The 12,103-nt window shown below is 44.1% G+C and overlaps 1 protein-coding gene and 1 long non-coding RNA gene across 7 annotated transcripts in view; one reads left to right on the plus strand and one right to left on the minus strand.

Moving 5' to 3' along the window:
• Positions 1-1,210, minus strand: part of PRKAR2A (protein kinase cAMP-dependent type II regulatory subunit alpha) — an 80,666-nt gene extending 79,456 nt beyond the window's left edge. Inside the window, exon 1 of the mRNA XM_081902988.1 lies at positions 520-1,210. Within this exon, the coding sequence (XP_081759114.1) occupies positions 520-784 (265 nt within the window). The 5' untranslated portion in view covers positions 785-1,210. The remainder of the gene's footprint in view (positions 1-519) is intronic.
• A 226-nt stretch (positions 1,211-1,436) lies between these two features.
• LOC309365283 lies at positions 1,437-9,603 on the plus strand. Of its 6 annotated transcripts, XR_014165955.1 has the most exons (6): positions 1,437-1,659; positions 3,266-3,378; positions 4,309-4,847; positions 6,263-6,301; positions 6,632-6,791; positions 9,467-9,603. It is a non-coding gene; the product is annotated as an uncharacterized lncRNA (long non-coding RNA). The 6 variants fall into 6 exon arrangements; XR_014165956.1 differs by lacking the exon at positions 6,263-6,301 and having other exon boundaries at positions 4,309-4,466; positions 9,467-9,602; XR_014165957.1 differs by lacking the exons at positions 6,263-6,301; positions 6,632-6,791; positions 9,467-9,603 and adding exons at positions 5,183-5,570; positions 5,604-5,864 and having other exon boundaries at positions 4,309-4,466.
• Positions 9,604-12,103: the final 2,500 nt, after the last annotated feature.

A 12,103-nucleotide genomic window follows, 5' to 3' on the forward strand; every position in this document is an offset into this window, starting at 1 on the left:
TGAGGATCACCCACCCACCCCCTTGGCGCAGAAACAAGCTGTGTAAAGCAGCGAGGGAGAGAGAGGATTAAGCCCATTTTTCGCTGATCAGACTAACAAGGGCTGTAATGCGAGCTGAAAAGCGCAACCAGTCCCGCGTTAAGCGACCCTTTTGCTGAAGCCACAGGCGCATGGAAGGGCAACTATAATAATAATAATATTTATTATTATAAATAATTATTATTTATTTGTACCCCGCCCATCTGGCTGGGTTTCCCCAGCCACTCTGGGCAGCTTCCACAAAGACCAAAAATACACTAAGGTATCACACATTAAAAACTTCCCTGAACAGGGCTACCCCTATTGTTTCCTACAGTTCCTGGGGTCTGGGGGCAGTAATAATAATAATAATCTTTAGAGCCTTTAAAATACAACCCCCCCAACCCACCCCCACTTGCAGGCCAGGCAGAGGACGGGGTGGAAAGCCACCCCACCACCAGCAGCAGCTCGCCCCCTGACCCCGACCCGCCCCTCACTCACGCTCGAAGTCGGAGTCGGAGTCTTCGTCCCTGCGCTCTTCCTCGCCGTTGGACTCTGTCTGCATGGGCTCCGCGCCGAAGTTGACCCCTTTGCCCCTGGCCCCCACGCCAGCCTGAAGCTCCCTCTGCTGCTGGTCGCGGGTTTCCCTCAGGCGGCCGAAATATTCGGCGGCGAAGGCCAGCAGGTCCGGCGGCCGGTGCCGCAGCACCTCCACCGTGTAGCCCTGCAGCAGCTCCGTCAGACCCGGCGGGATCTCGATGCTCATTTTGCCGCCGAGGCGCGCGGGAGACTCAACGGAAGGGCTCGGGAGACAGAGAGAGACAAGGCGGAGAGAGAGAGCGGGAGTCCCTGCTCGGCGCCGCCGCCGCCGCTACAACTACTACTGTGGCGGTGGTCGTGATCGTAGCCGCCGCCGCCGCCGCCGCCCACCTCTATCTATCTCTCCACCTCAGCTTTCTAAGCGGGCCTGGAGCCGGAGGTGGGGGGTGGCCGCCGCCGCCGCCGCTTTCTCCGCCTCCACGTCCTGCCTCCTCCTCCTCCTCGAGCCCTCCGTCAGCCCTGAGGGAACCGCCGCGCTCGCGCCGCCGCCGCCGCTCTCTGACACGCGAGAAAGAGAAAGGAACGGAGCGGCGGGGTAGTCGGGGGAAGGAGGGGCCGGAACGGAAGCGCGAGGCCAGCTGCGCATGCCCAGCAGGAAGCGGCGGAGAGCGCCACACAGAGAGAGAGAGAGAGAAGCAAGGGAGGGCGGGGAGTGGGCGGGAACACGTTTCATGCGTCACAATAACGGACAAGAGGCGCTCGAGGGATAGATGGTGGATAGATAGAAATCCCCCCCACACCTCCGCCCGAGGTGGGCGGGGTGGGAGAAAAACGAATGGGGCGCGTGCATAGAAAGGGGGCGGGGACTAAGGTTCGTCCTCGCGCTCTCCCCTCTCCATGTTTGGCATGAAGGCTTTGGGGGCGGCGGGGGCGAAATGGGCGCGAATTCGCCATTCCCTCACATTGACTTTTTTTCCTTTTTGACTGAGAGAAATATAATAACACTGAAAGTTTCCCTCCCATCTGGGTTTCGTGAGGAAAACGTGCCTCTGAGTGCCGGCTGCTGGGGCCCACGCAGGTGTGGAGCAGTGGCATAGCAAGGTCAGGTGGTAGCCGTTGGGGAAAATTTCTTGTCCCCTCCACCCCAAATATCGAAACTACCTGTATTAAAAGAAGGAAAAATAGGATACTTACAGTTGCAAGTGTTATTTTCTGGTTTATTTACTTAACATTGTGAGCATAAGCACTTAAAACCTCCCCCCACCAACTTTGTTCTCTGCTAATTTTGAAATAATATGGTCAAAATCAATTCATTTCACTGTTTTGAGTTGACAAGATGGCTAAGCCAGAGAGCCGAGCTTGACTCATAGCAGCCACATTGCGTTGTGTTTGTTGACTGAACTAAAAAGTTTTGATACGTATTATGTTGACGAGGTTAATTAATTGTCAGATGAAGTTATTAAACTCATTTTAAATAATAATATTTAATAATAATAAATAATATTTTTTAATTTAAAAAAGTGTTGTGAGCCCAATCTTTTTTTTGAAAACAAAACATATTTTTGCCATTTTGTCACACACACCCTCAGTGATGACACCCGGGGCATCCCGCACCCACCATACCCCCCTTCCTACAACACCGGTGTGGAGAAGGCTGTTAGGCTCACGTCCTTCAACACAGATTATTGCACCGTTAAAAACACAGTATTTAAAACAAGCATAGTGGGTCCTGAATATAGGCACCTCAAGCGTCAAAAGCCGGGGCAAAGAGGTGCATCTTCAGCATTCTGTGTAATGAAGGCGTCAGGCCACCTCTGTATCCCACAGCTTAGGGGGCCCTCCATGGGGAAGGCCCTCTTCCAGGCCACTATCCCCTCAGCCTCTGAGGGCAGAGGAACAACCAAGGGGAATCCCCTCTGCCAATCTCAGCACCCAAGAGGGTCTGTGGGGAAAGAGACAGCCTTCCAGATATTTGGGCCAGATACCTGGTTGGCAGCTCATATAGATGGGCCTTTGGCCTGATCCAACTGCATAGTTGGAATCATAGAATCGTAGAGTTGGAAGGGTCCCCAAAGGCCATCTAGTCCAACCCCCTGCAATGCTAAAGCATCCATGACAGATAGCCAACCTCTGCTTAAAAACCTCCAAGGAAAGAGAGTCCACCGCCTCCCAAAGGAGATTGTTCTCCTGCTGAACAGCTCTTACCGTCAGGAAGTTTTTCCTGATGTTTAGTCGGAATCTCTTTTCTTGTAACTTGAAGCCATTGGTTCGAGTCCTACCCTCCAGAGCTGGAGAAAACAAGCTTGCTTCATCTTCCACAGTTCAGGGGTAGGCAACCTAAGGCCCGTGGGCTGGATGCAGCCCAGTCGCCTTCTCAATCCGGCCCACAGACGGTCCAGGAATCAGCGTGTTTTTATATGAGTAGAATGTGTCCTTTTATTTTAAATGCATCTCTGGGTTATTTGTAGGGTGTTTTTACATGAGTAGAATGTGTGCTTTTATTTAAAATGCATCTCTGCGTAATTTGTGGGGCATAGGAATTTGTTCATTTTTTTCCCTTCAAAATATAGTCTTGGCCCACCACATGGTCTGAGGGACCGTGGACCAGCCCATGACTGAAAAAGGTTGCTGACCCCTGTTCCAAATGGTGGCCCTTGAGATACTTGAAGATGGCTATCATATCTCCTCTCAATCTTCTCTTTTCCAGGCTAAACATACTCAGCTCCTTCAACCGTTCCTCATAAGGCTTGTTTTCCAAGCTTGTCTCTACGTTCATGAGCATACCCTCTTCAAAATTACCAAGACAACAGTTCAACATTTGTAAGTGAGTCTGTCTGTTGTTGTTGCTTTAATTACCTGTTACTACAGTTGCGTCAAACTTCCAGTGTTTTCTGGGGCAGGGCAAATAAATGTATTTCCACCTCATTTGTTGTCCTAAGGTAGCTTCCTTTTGGGAATCTGTGTTCAGTGAAATTAATTCAGCACAGGAATTAATACTAATGCCCTCATTGGCACTGCTAAGTATCTGGGACAACCAGAACAATGATAGAAAAAGTAGAACGTCAGTCATATTTTTTGGGGGGGAGAGGGGATAGTCTGCAAGGCTATAAATCCCTAGGCACTGGAGGGCATCCCTATAGAGGCATTGTAATCGTAACATGAGAAGGTGTGGTTCCTGACTGTCTTGGAGAAGTGTAACTATTTAGGGGACATAAAAAACAAAAACACCAATTACTGTATACAATTTGGTTTGACTTTTTTGAATATATCCAGGATCGACAAGTATGCACTTATTTGAAACCAATGTCAGCCACCTCCTCTCTTCAGAGTTCAAATGCACTGGATAGACACAATGAGTCATCATTTATCAGACATTTCTATAAAGCAACAGACAGATAATAATTCTATTTTTTTTAATTTTAAATAAAAACAATTTAATGAGGCTTTCTTCCATAGCCTTGAAAGCGGAAATTACCTTTCTAATTAAAATTAAAGTTATAATTGTGGACATTTTAAAAAATCGTCTTGTAATGTCATACTGGTGTGTGTAGATAAATGCTAAAGTCAGTTTGTATTGTCCTAATAAGAGAAGATGGACATTTCTATCACTGCTTAGTGACCAACAACTCATTATTGCACATGGAATAATACTTAGAGAAATTAGAATTAATATTTTAACCTTCACCCCACTTTTCCTCCAAAATGCTGGGGACAGCCTATATAGGTCCTCCCTCCTATTTTCCCCCACAGAAAACCCATCATCCTTGACATGCTAGCTGAGGCCGAAAAGAGTTGGAAGCCAACAACCCCTGGAGACCCACAGCTTTCCTTATCCCTGCATTAAAGCAACATTTCATAGCCTTGTAAATAGAATTATGAAGCATATTAGACCACTTATGTTTTACAAGGTCAGTTATTCATACACCTATTTCATTCATTTGTGATACAGTTGAGTGATACAATTGTATCCCAGTTAGCAGAATCTCAGTTTGGTTGCCTGGAGACAACTCTGGCTACCACATCATAAGTACCCTAAAACCTGAGATTCAATAGGTAGGACTTGGTGATGTCACAATAGCAGGACTTGGGATGACACATAGTGCCAACTATATATTTTTTCTCCTTTTTATACTCATACTTGACATTACTTAGGAAACCTAGTAGCATATCGTGTATTATTATAGTGATGTTTCCCCCCTAATTAGATAACTTTAAAATGTAGTATGTAACATATGTAGATTTCTTTTCCTAGGAGTTAATATTTTCTATACAGGCAAGCAGAGAGGCAGGTATTTAAGTATTTACAGCTCATGGGTAAATGGGAGTGAATGTGCATTTGCACAATCTGTGGCTTGTGTCCTTAAGTCTTTTTTTTAGTGCACGATCTTATTCCTGTGCACAGCATTAGAAATTAATATCTAATATTTCTAAATATGAATACAAAAGTCTAGCAAGCAAACAAGCACTTGGCACTGGCCTTCCTATAAGACGTTAAATCACCAGGTGACGTACAGGCTGTGGGTTTGGTGATGTCACTCTGTGTTGCCAGTGTAAATGTTTATGTGCTGTTACTCTGGTTTCAACAATAGAAAGAGGAAGAAATCAATATTTATTTGAATTGCAGGTTCTACTCAGTATTATGGCTTGGGCTGAGCTTGTCAGGTACAGCATGTTTTTTATTCCTTGCTTAATGAAGTTTTCAACTGCTTCTCCACTCCCATTTCCCAGTCATTTCCCTAAAATAAATACTTAACTCTTTTATGCATATTGATTGAGAACAATAAGTTCCCTCATTAATAATATTTGTTGAGATTGTATGTTTCTGCTGCAAAAGGGGCTGACTAAACGTTTTCTTGGTTTTATTGAAAATGAAAAGGGAATGGCTATGTGTATTAATGTAAGCTTTAACATGGGGGTTTTCCAAGGAACTATATTAAAGCCAAGAAGTGCTCTCTGAACTCTTTGATGAGTTGATAATTAACTATTGTTGTTTCCTGCTGGCTAACACATGAGTATTGAATTGCTAATCATCATTTTGAAGGGAGTTGCTTTTGGTTCTTTTGCTCCCAGGCTCCATGGAATAAGGACATAAATGAAGCTCTCCAGGAAAACAGCTCCAAGCAAAATGGATGCTATAGGAGAGAGACCTTTGCTTATAGATCTGTTTGGGTTATTTCATATTTTGTAAGGTGCTGAGCCTATGCCTTGGACTGGCATATGTTTGTGGAGCTGTTTAGATGACTCATTTGATGTTTTCACTCTGTTATGAAGAAAGTTCTGCAAGTAAAGTTTTGAATAATATCTAATGGGTCTGAACAATGCTTCATTCCAAACAGACTCAGTTTTCATGCATCCAGTCACTTCAAACTGCACACTATTAATATCTGCAATAGCACCACTATCTCTTGGCATTATGTTCACTAGCAGTGTTACTTTCAGAGGTCTATGTGCAGTGCATTATCTGTTGGTGTACATTGGAGGCTTCAAATTGACTTCTACTGGCAGCATACACATCCTCAAAACCCATTGGCTTAGTTGTTGTTATGTCATGGAATGTTTACAAACACTGTAGCAATTGAGAGAGATGGATCAATATAATACCACCAGACAGTGAAACTGCAGTCTGGGTATGTCATGAATCACTGAAGGAAACTATTTATATGGGACCAAGCTCATATGGTTTATTTTTATACTGTTGGTGAAGAGGTCAACAATCAAGGGAGCTTGGAGAGCCAATAGAAATGTGAGTCATGGGGCCAAGAGGCCAGAAAGCCACATGAAATATTTACATTTTGATTGGATATAATCAGCCATATATTTGGCTACTGTACATCGTTGATTAAAAGAAGCATAAACACAAGATAAAAATAAACTTTTAGAAAATATAGTAAGTACCTTGGAGGATGCAATTTATAAAGCAGAGGGAATTGCTTTGCCTTTGTACCATTCTGAATGTTTTACTATTCCACTGAAAACGGAAGATGTGGGGAGACAATTTAAGAAACTGAAGAAAAGGCAGGTTCTTTACATGCCCCCACCCACCTCACTGTAGCCATGTTTTTCCGCTGTGCAGGTAAGCTCATATCAAACACAGAACTTCACGGCTGAAGGGGTCATTTTGTGATACAGAGCCAGCCCACTCATGTTGTGGGGTGAAGCCAGCAGTGAAGAAGCCACCTTAGGCAGATAAAACCCACCCCACCACTTCTGCCACCAGCGGAGAAGCAACCCAGGTAAGGGAGACAGTGGTCGCAGAGCAGCACAGTGTTCTGCTGGTCTCTGGAACACCACCTTCTAACCAACTTTCAGCAAGAGGGAGGTCTCCCATCACTCCACTTGGCCACTGGTCTCCCCCTGTCCCTACCTTACACAGAATTAGACCATTGGCCCATCTGGCTCAATGTTGTGTGCACTGACTGGCAGAAGCTCTCCATGGGATGTGGGGGACTTCTCTTATATATGTCCATTGTTGGCTATAGAAAGGGAATATGTGATTCTACCCAAATGGTTGCAAGGAGAAAAGGAACAGCCAGGCCAGACCCAACCACTTTAAGCTTCAGTGAGTTCCTCTGCCCTGTTTCTCAAGAGAGAGAGAATCAGTTGACATAAGGATTTGAAAGCACTTGTGTTTATCCAGCCATGTTGCAGTAGTGTTGGGGATGAGGTTGATTATCCGTGGGTCTAAGGCAAGGATTCCCCAGCTCTCCCATAATGAGATCCCTTAAGTCCCCCTAAGACCCTGTGCCCCCTAAATGCCTGGCAGATAAGCACAGAGCTTGCACATAGTATACATGTTTGTCCTCAGTTTGAAGGTAAGGAGATTTAAATAAAAGAGAGAGAGTGCCCACATTTTGGGAGGAGTGTTTTGTAAGCATTGCTACAACTCTGAAGTCTGTGCTGTCACCTTACTAATCCCCTGATGATGATAAAACACTCTCTGAGAAGTCTGATGAACACACACAAAACAAAGCATCAGAGCCAAAGAAAACAATTTAGAAAGATGGGGGAGGTCAGGGTATAAGCTCTGTTCTCTTGGCATCTTCTTTGAATTCATATACAGTGGTACCTCGGGTTAAGTACTTAATTCGTTCCAGAGGTCCATTCTTAACCTGAAACTGTTCTTAACCTGAAGCACCACTTTAGCTAATGGGGCCTCCTGCTGCTGCCGCACCACTGGAGCACAATTTCTGTTCTTATCCTGAAGCAAAGTTCTTAACCTGAAGCACTATTTCTGGGTTAGCGGAGTCTGTAACCTGAAGCGTATGTAACCTGAAGCGTATGTAACCCGAGGTATCACTGTATTATGTTTGTGACCAGGGGTGTTGCTAAGGCAGCTGACATGCTGCCTTGCATCTACTGTACTTTTGGACTCCAACTCCTATCATCCCTGACCACTGGCCATGCTGGCTGGGGCTGATGGGAGTTGCTTGGTTGGGGAAGGCTAAAAGCAGCAGCAGAGAAGTTCTACAATGATGAACAAGCTTAGGTTCTCCCTCTGGGACCAGAGAGAGGAGAGTTTACGGAACAAAGAACTGAACCCCATGGCTTGCTTGCTTGCAATGTATTACTTGTAACATTTACCTTATTGTAACTAGTATTTAAAGCTGTTCTGCAGTAAAGCTTTGAAGCATATTCTTGTGGTGGAAGGAATTCATTCCCACACAAGGTATTGATCAGCGATTCCGCTGGACAACTCTTAACAGTCCCCAACCTGGGTCTTTTGCTCTGGGCCCTAACCCTGCTGCCCCTTCCCTCTTTTTAATCAAAGAATAAATACATTTTCCTTACCGGGCATCTGGCTGTCAACCACAATGCCAGTGACCAAACTACTGTCCATCTTAATTTGCTGGGGTGGGTGAGAGAGTGTTGATGGTGAAACTTTTTTGGGGAACCATAGGTCAATATAGGTCCTGTACCCTAAGTCCACAGCAATGCTCCTGTTTCTAACTAGTTTGCTGCTGACATTTTAATCCTGAACATCTTAATACTGCTTGTTCCGTGTAACAGCATCCTCAGGCACTTATCTGTAATATTTGATATCTTGTGGAAATTCAACAAAAATACTCCTTGCAAAATAATAATAATAATAATAATAATAATAATAATAATAATTAATAATAATAATACTGCTTGCTCAGAAGCCTTCGGGGTAATACCCTGGAGTTTTCAACCTGAGCTTGCTGGAAGCATTTCAGTCTGCAGCCTCAGGGAAAAAGCAGAGGTTTTCATTCTAAAGAGAGCAAATTGCTTTCTCCATCCAAGTCTCTTACACAGCAGCCAAACACTTGGCCAACTCTAGTGTTTGGCACCAGCCCTGTCTTGATCCAGTTTTGCATGTTTGTTGATTATTTCTATTTGTATTTTGTATATAAATCTGGTTATTTATACAGGGAAATAGACATGTTGCCAGTAAATATGAGTAAGGCTCTGAAGAACTGTACAGTGTGCTCTTTCTGTGTATGTCCATACATGGAGAACAATGAGGTACGCTAAAGCAAAAGGCTAGAGCATAAACATCACTTTTTCTGTTGTGTCCTTGAAGGTCATTTAAACACAAAGCCAAGCCCACATTTTATTCCTCTCCTTTGGTCCCCTTGTTAACAAGCATTACTGCAAGGGTGCTAGTGATGTGATGAAATCTGTCCTCCAGTTTCTCATAAGTTTCCCCCCCGGGGAATAAAAGACTATTTTTTTTCTGCCACATTCTCAGAGCACTTTAGAATGTCTTCAGAATTTTACTGAGTGCAGAAGTTTGAGCTTAGCTTATCCTTGTGTAATGGTTGTGGGTATTTTTTTTCTTTGCAGTAAAATAATAATAATAATAATCCTTGTGGCTTCCTTGACTGCCCATGCTTCCTGGTTTGAAAAAGTTCCACTTGAGGAACTATCTTATGATATATTCACCCAGCTATTAATTGAAGCACAAGCCCCCTGGAAGGCTCTGGAGTGTAGACCACTGGTGAGATGATTTGCAAAAAGCAAGAAAGGATGCTTGCAAACACCTTTCAGCCTCCCCAGAAGTAAGGTAGGCATAAGATGAGATTTTGATCAAAGTTTTCTCTCCACTTTAGTAATTTTGGGATGTGATTTCTTTTATCGATAGACACGCACAAAGAGAGAGAGAGATGTGGGAAGAGGGAAAGAGAATAACTTTTAAAAAAAAATTATTAAATATTTTCTTGGGTTACAAAAGTACATACAGCGTCTCTATTTTCAGATCGTAAAGTCCATTCAACGGATCAGTTATATTGGATGTGAGTCACTAATGTAGACAATAGACAATATAAGGTTGGGGAAGAAGAGAGGTGGGGAGAGAGAAGGGGAGATAGCAAACTTTCATTCTTTTACATAGTGTAGTAGTGTCAGGTTTTTGAGTCAGCGTAGGTTCTATTTCTTTTCATTTATTAGTTTTCCTTGGTGGTGAGAGACTTTGGGGACCCCAGAGCATGGCTGGTTGACTTCAGTTGGCTGCAATGAGTTTTGTTTCCCTGTGTGAGGTGGAGGGGTTGTTATGTCAAGTTAGCCATACCCTCCAACTTTTCTCCGATGAAAATAGGGATGTCCCATTCCATAATGATAATTTTACTATTTATACCCCACACATCTTATTGGATTGCCCCAGCACTCTGGGCAGCTTCCAACATATATAAAAACAGAATAAAACATTAACATTAAAAAAAAAAATTCCCTATACAGGATTGCCTTCAGATGGCTCGGGTTGGATAACTCCATACCCTCCAGCATTTCTCCAATGAAAATAGGAACATCCCAATGAAAAGTGGGACATTCTGGGATCAAATCAGAAACCAGGACAACTTCTCTAAATCAGGGATGTCCTTGGAAAATAGGGACAATTTGAGGGTCTAAATTAGCCATATCAATTCATATGCTGTTGGTGGGTTCTTGTTGTTGTTGGGCTGGGATAATGAAGGGAAACATGGGTGAAAGTGTCCTCTTTTGTTTGTCCCCATGATAGTTTCAGTTTGTTGCCCAGCAGCAGTCAAAGCAGCTTAACCCCAGGCAAATCTCCCTTCCTGGCAATTTATGGGACTCAACTTCCTTAGCTTCAGCAACAGAAATGGGTGTACCGTTATGCCACATGCACAAAAATTACAACTTTGCTTGCCAGAATAACTGTCACTTGATTTCCTACTCAAGTCACATATGCAACCAAGCATCCTCACCTATGTATTCTATTGGGGGGGGATATACGTTTTTTAAAACACTGATTTTATAACAATAGCAAAAAGCCATTATGGGGTAATGAATCCCTGTGTCCCTGTGTATGGATTCCTGGAAATGTATTTCTTAAATCTCCAGTCAGGCTTTGGTTTTAGCTTCAGGACAGGCTGCCTCTGCACTCCTATTTGAGTGCAAGCAGGTAATGATCTGAAGAGCAATAAGCATTGTCAAAATCAAGATCAGGTAACTGATCTGGCAGGCAAAGAGCCAAGGGCCAGAAGCAACAGAGATGGTCATAGATGAGCTTCAGATCAGGCAGACAAAGAGCAAAGGGCCAGGAACAATGTAGTCAGAGTCATACAGGTTAAGCTCCAAGACAGCAAGAGCAGGCTGAAGAGACTGGGCAAAAACCTTCATACTCAAGACAAATTGGTCAAGCTGGTAAGCTGGCTTGGCTGCAAGGGCTTTATAGTGCCTGTTGTGTCTCAAATGGGTTAGAAAGCTGATTATCCGACTGCAGCCTTGAGGGCACTGTTCCCCTCAAGACCTTGTCTGAAAGTCCAGAATCGTGGGAGTGGAAGAGGTGAAGTGCTGGAGACAATCTGCTGGAGGCCTTGATTCAATCCCCTTAGCATGTGGTTAGAATGTTGACCTTGAACCTTTGAGAACAGGCTTATTATCTCAGCTGAGTGACAAGGCACTACGATGCTATGCAGTCAGTTCTACACAAGGTCAAAGACGGAGGCATACTTCTCTCAGGGCTATGTGGAGTCTATTAAGAGGACTCTCTCTCTCTCTCTCTCTCTCTCTCTCTCTCTCTCTCTCTCTCACACACACACAGAGAGAGAGAGAGAGAGAGAGAGAGAGAGAGAGAGTATATAAATGTTCAGCTGAGGAAAGAGCAGAGACAACAGTCTAATTGGAAGGGATCCACTAGTGGGAGGACCCAGATAGAAAGAGTTGTTGTACAGTCAAACGCTAAATGAACCAACCACTGTAGCCCAGGCAAATGTGAGAATGGGGAACAAGAATGGAGATGCACATGCAAGAGTGGAAAAAGTCAAGTATCCTGTCTTTCTCTCCCAACCATAAGGGATGGCTGGCAAACATGTTGTACCCTCTTCTGAGTGCTCCTCCTCCATGATCTGCCTATGACTAGCCTCCATTTCCACCCATGTTGTTATGTACTGAAGTTCTCACCCTGGGCCAGCAGGGGGATACTGTATATAGTTTTCACTCAGGTCCACATATGCAAATAAGGGATTGAAAGTGACGTTCAGTGATTGGATAGTTACAGAAAGTTGTTACAGTTGCGTTGTACTGGAGCTCTATATAAGCAGGCTGGCTGAACCCTTCAGTTCAG

This window comes from Podarcis melisellensis, assembly GCF_964234715.1.
Source record: "Podarcis melisellensis genome assembly, chromosome: 2".
NCBI classification, from domain to species: domain Eukaryota; kingdom Metazoa; phylum Chordata; class Lepidosauria; order Squamata; family Lacertidae; genus Podarcis; species Podarcis melisellensis.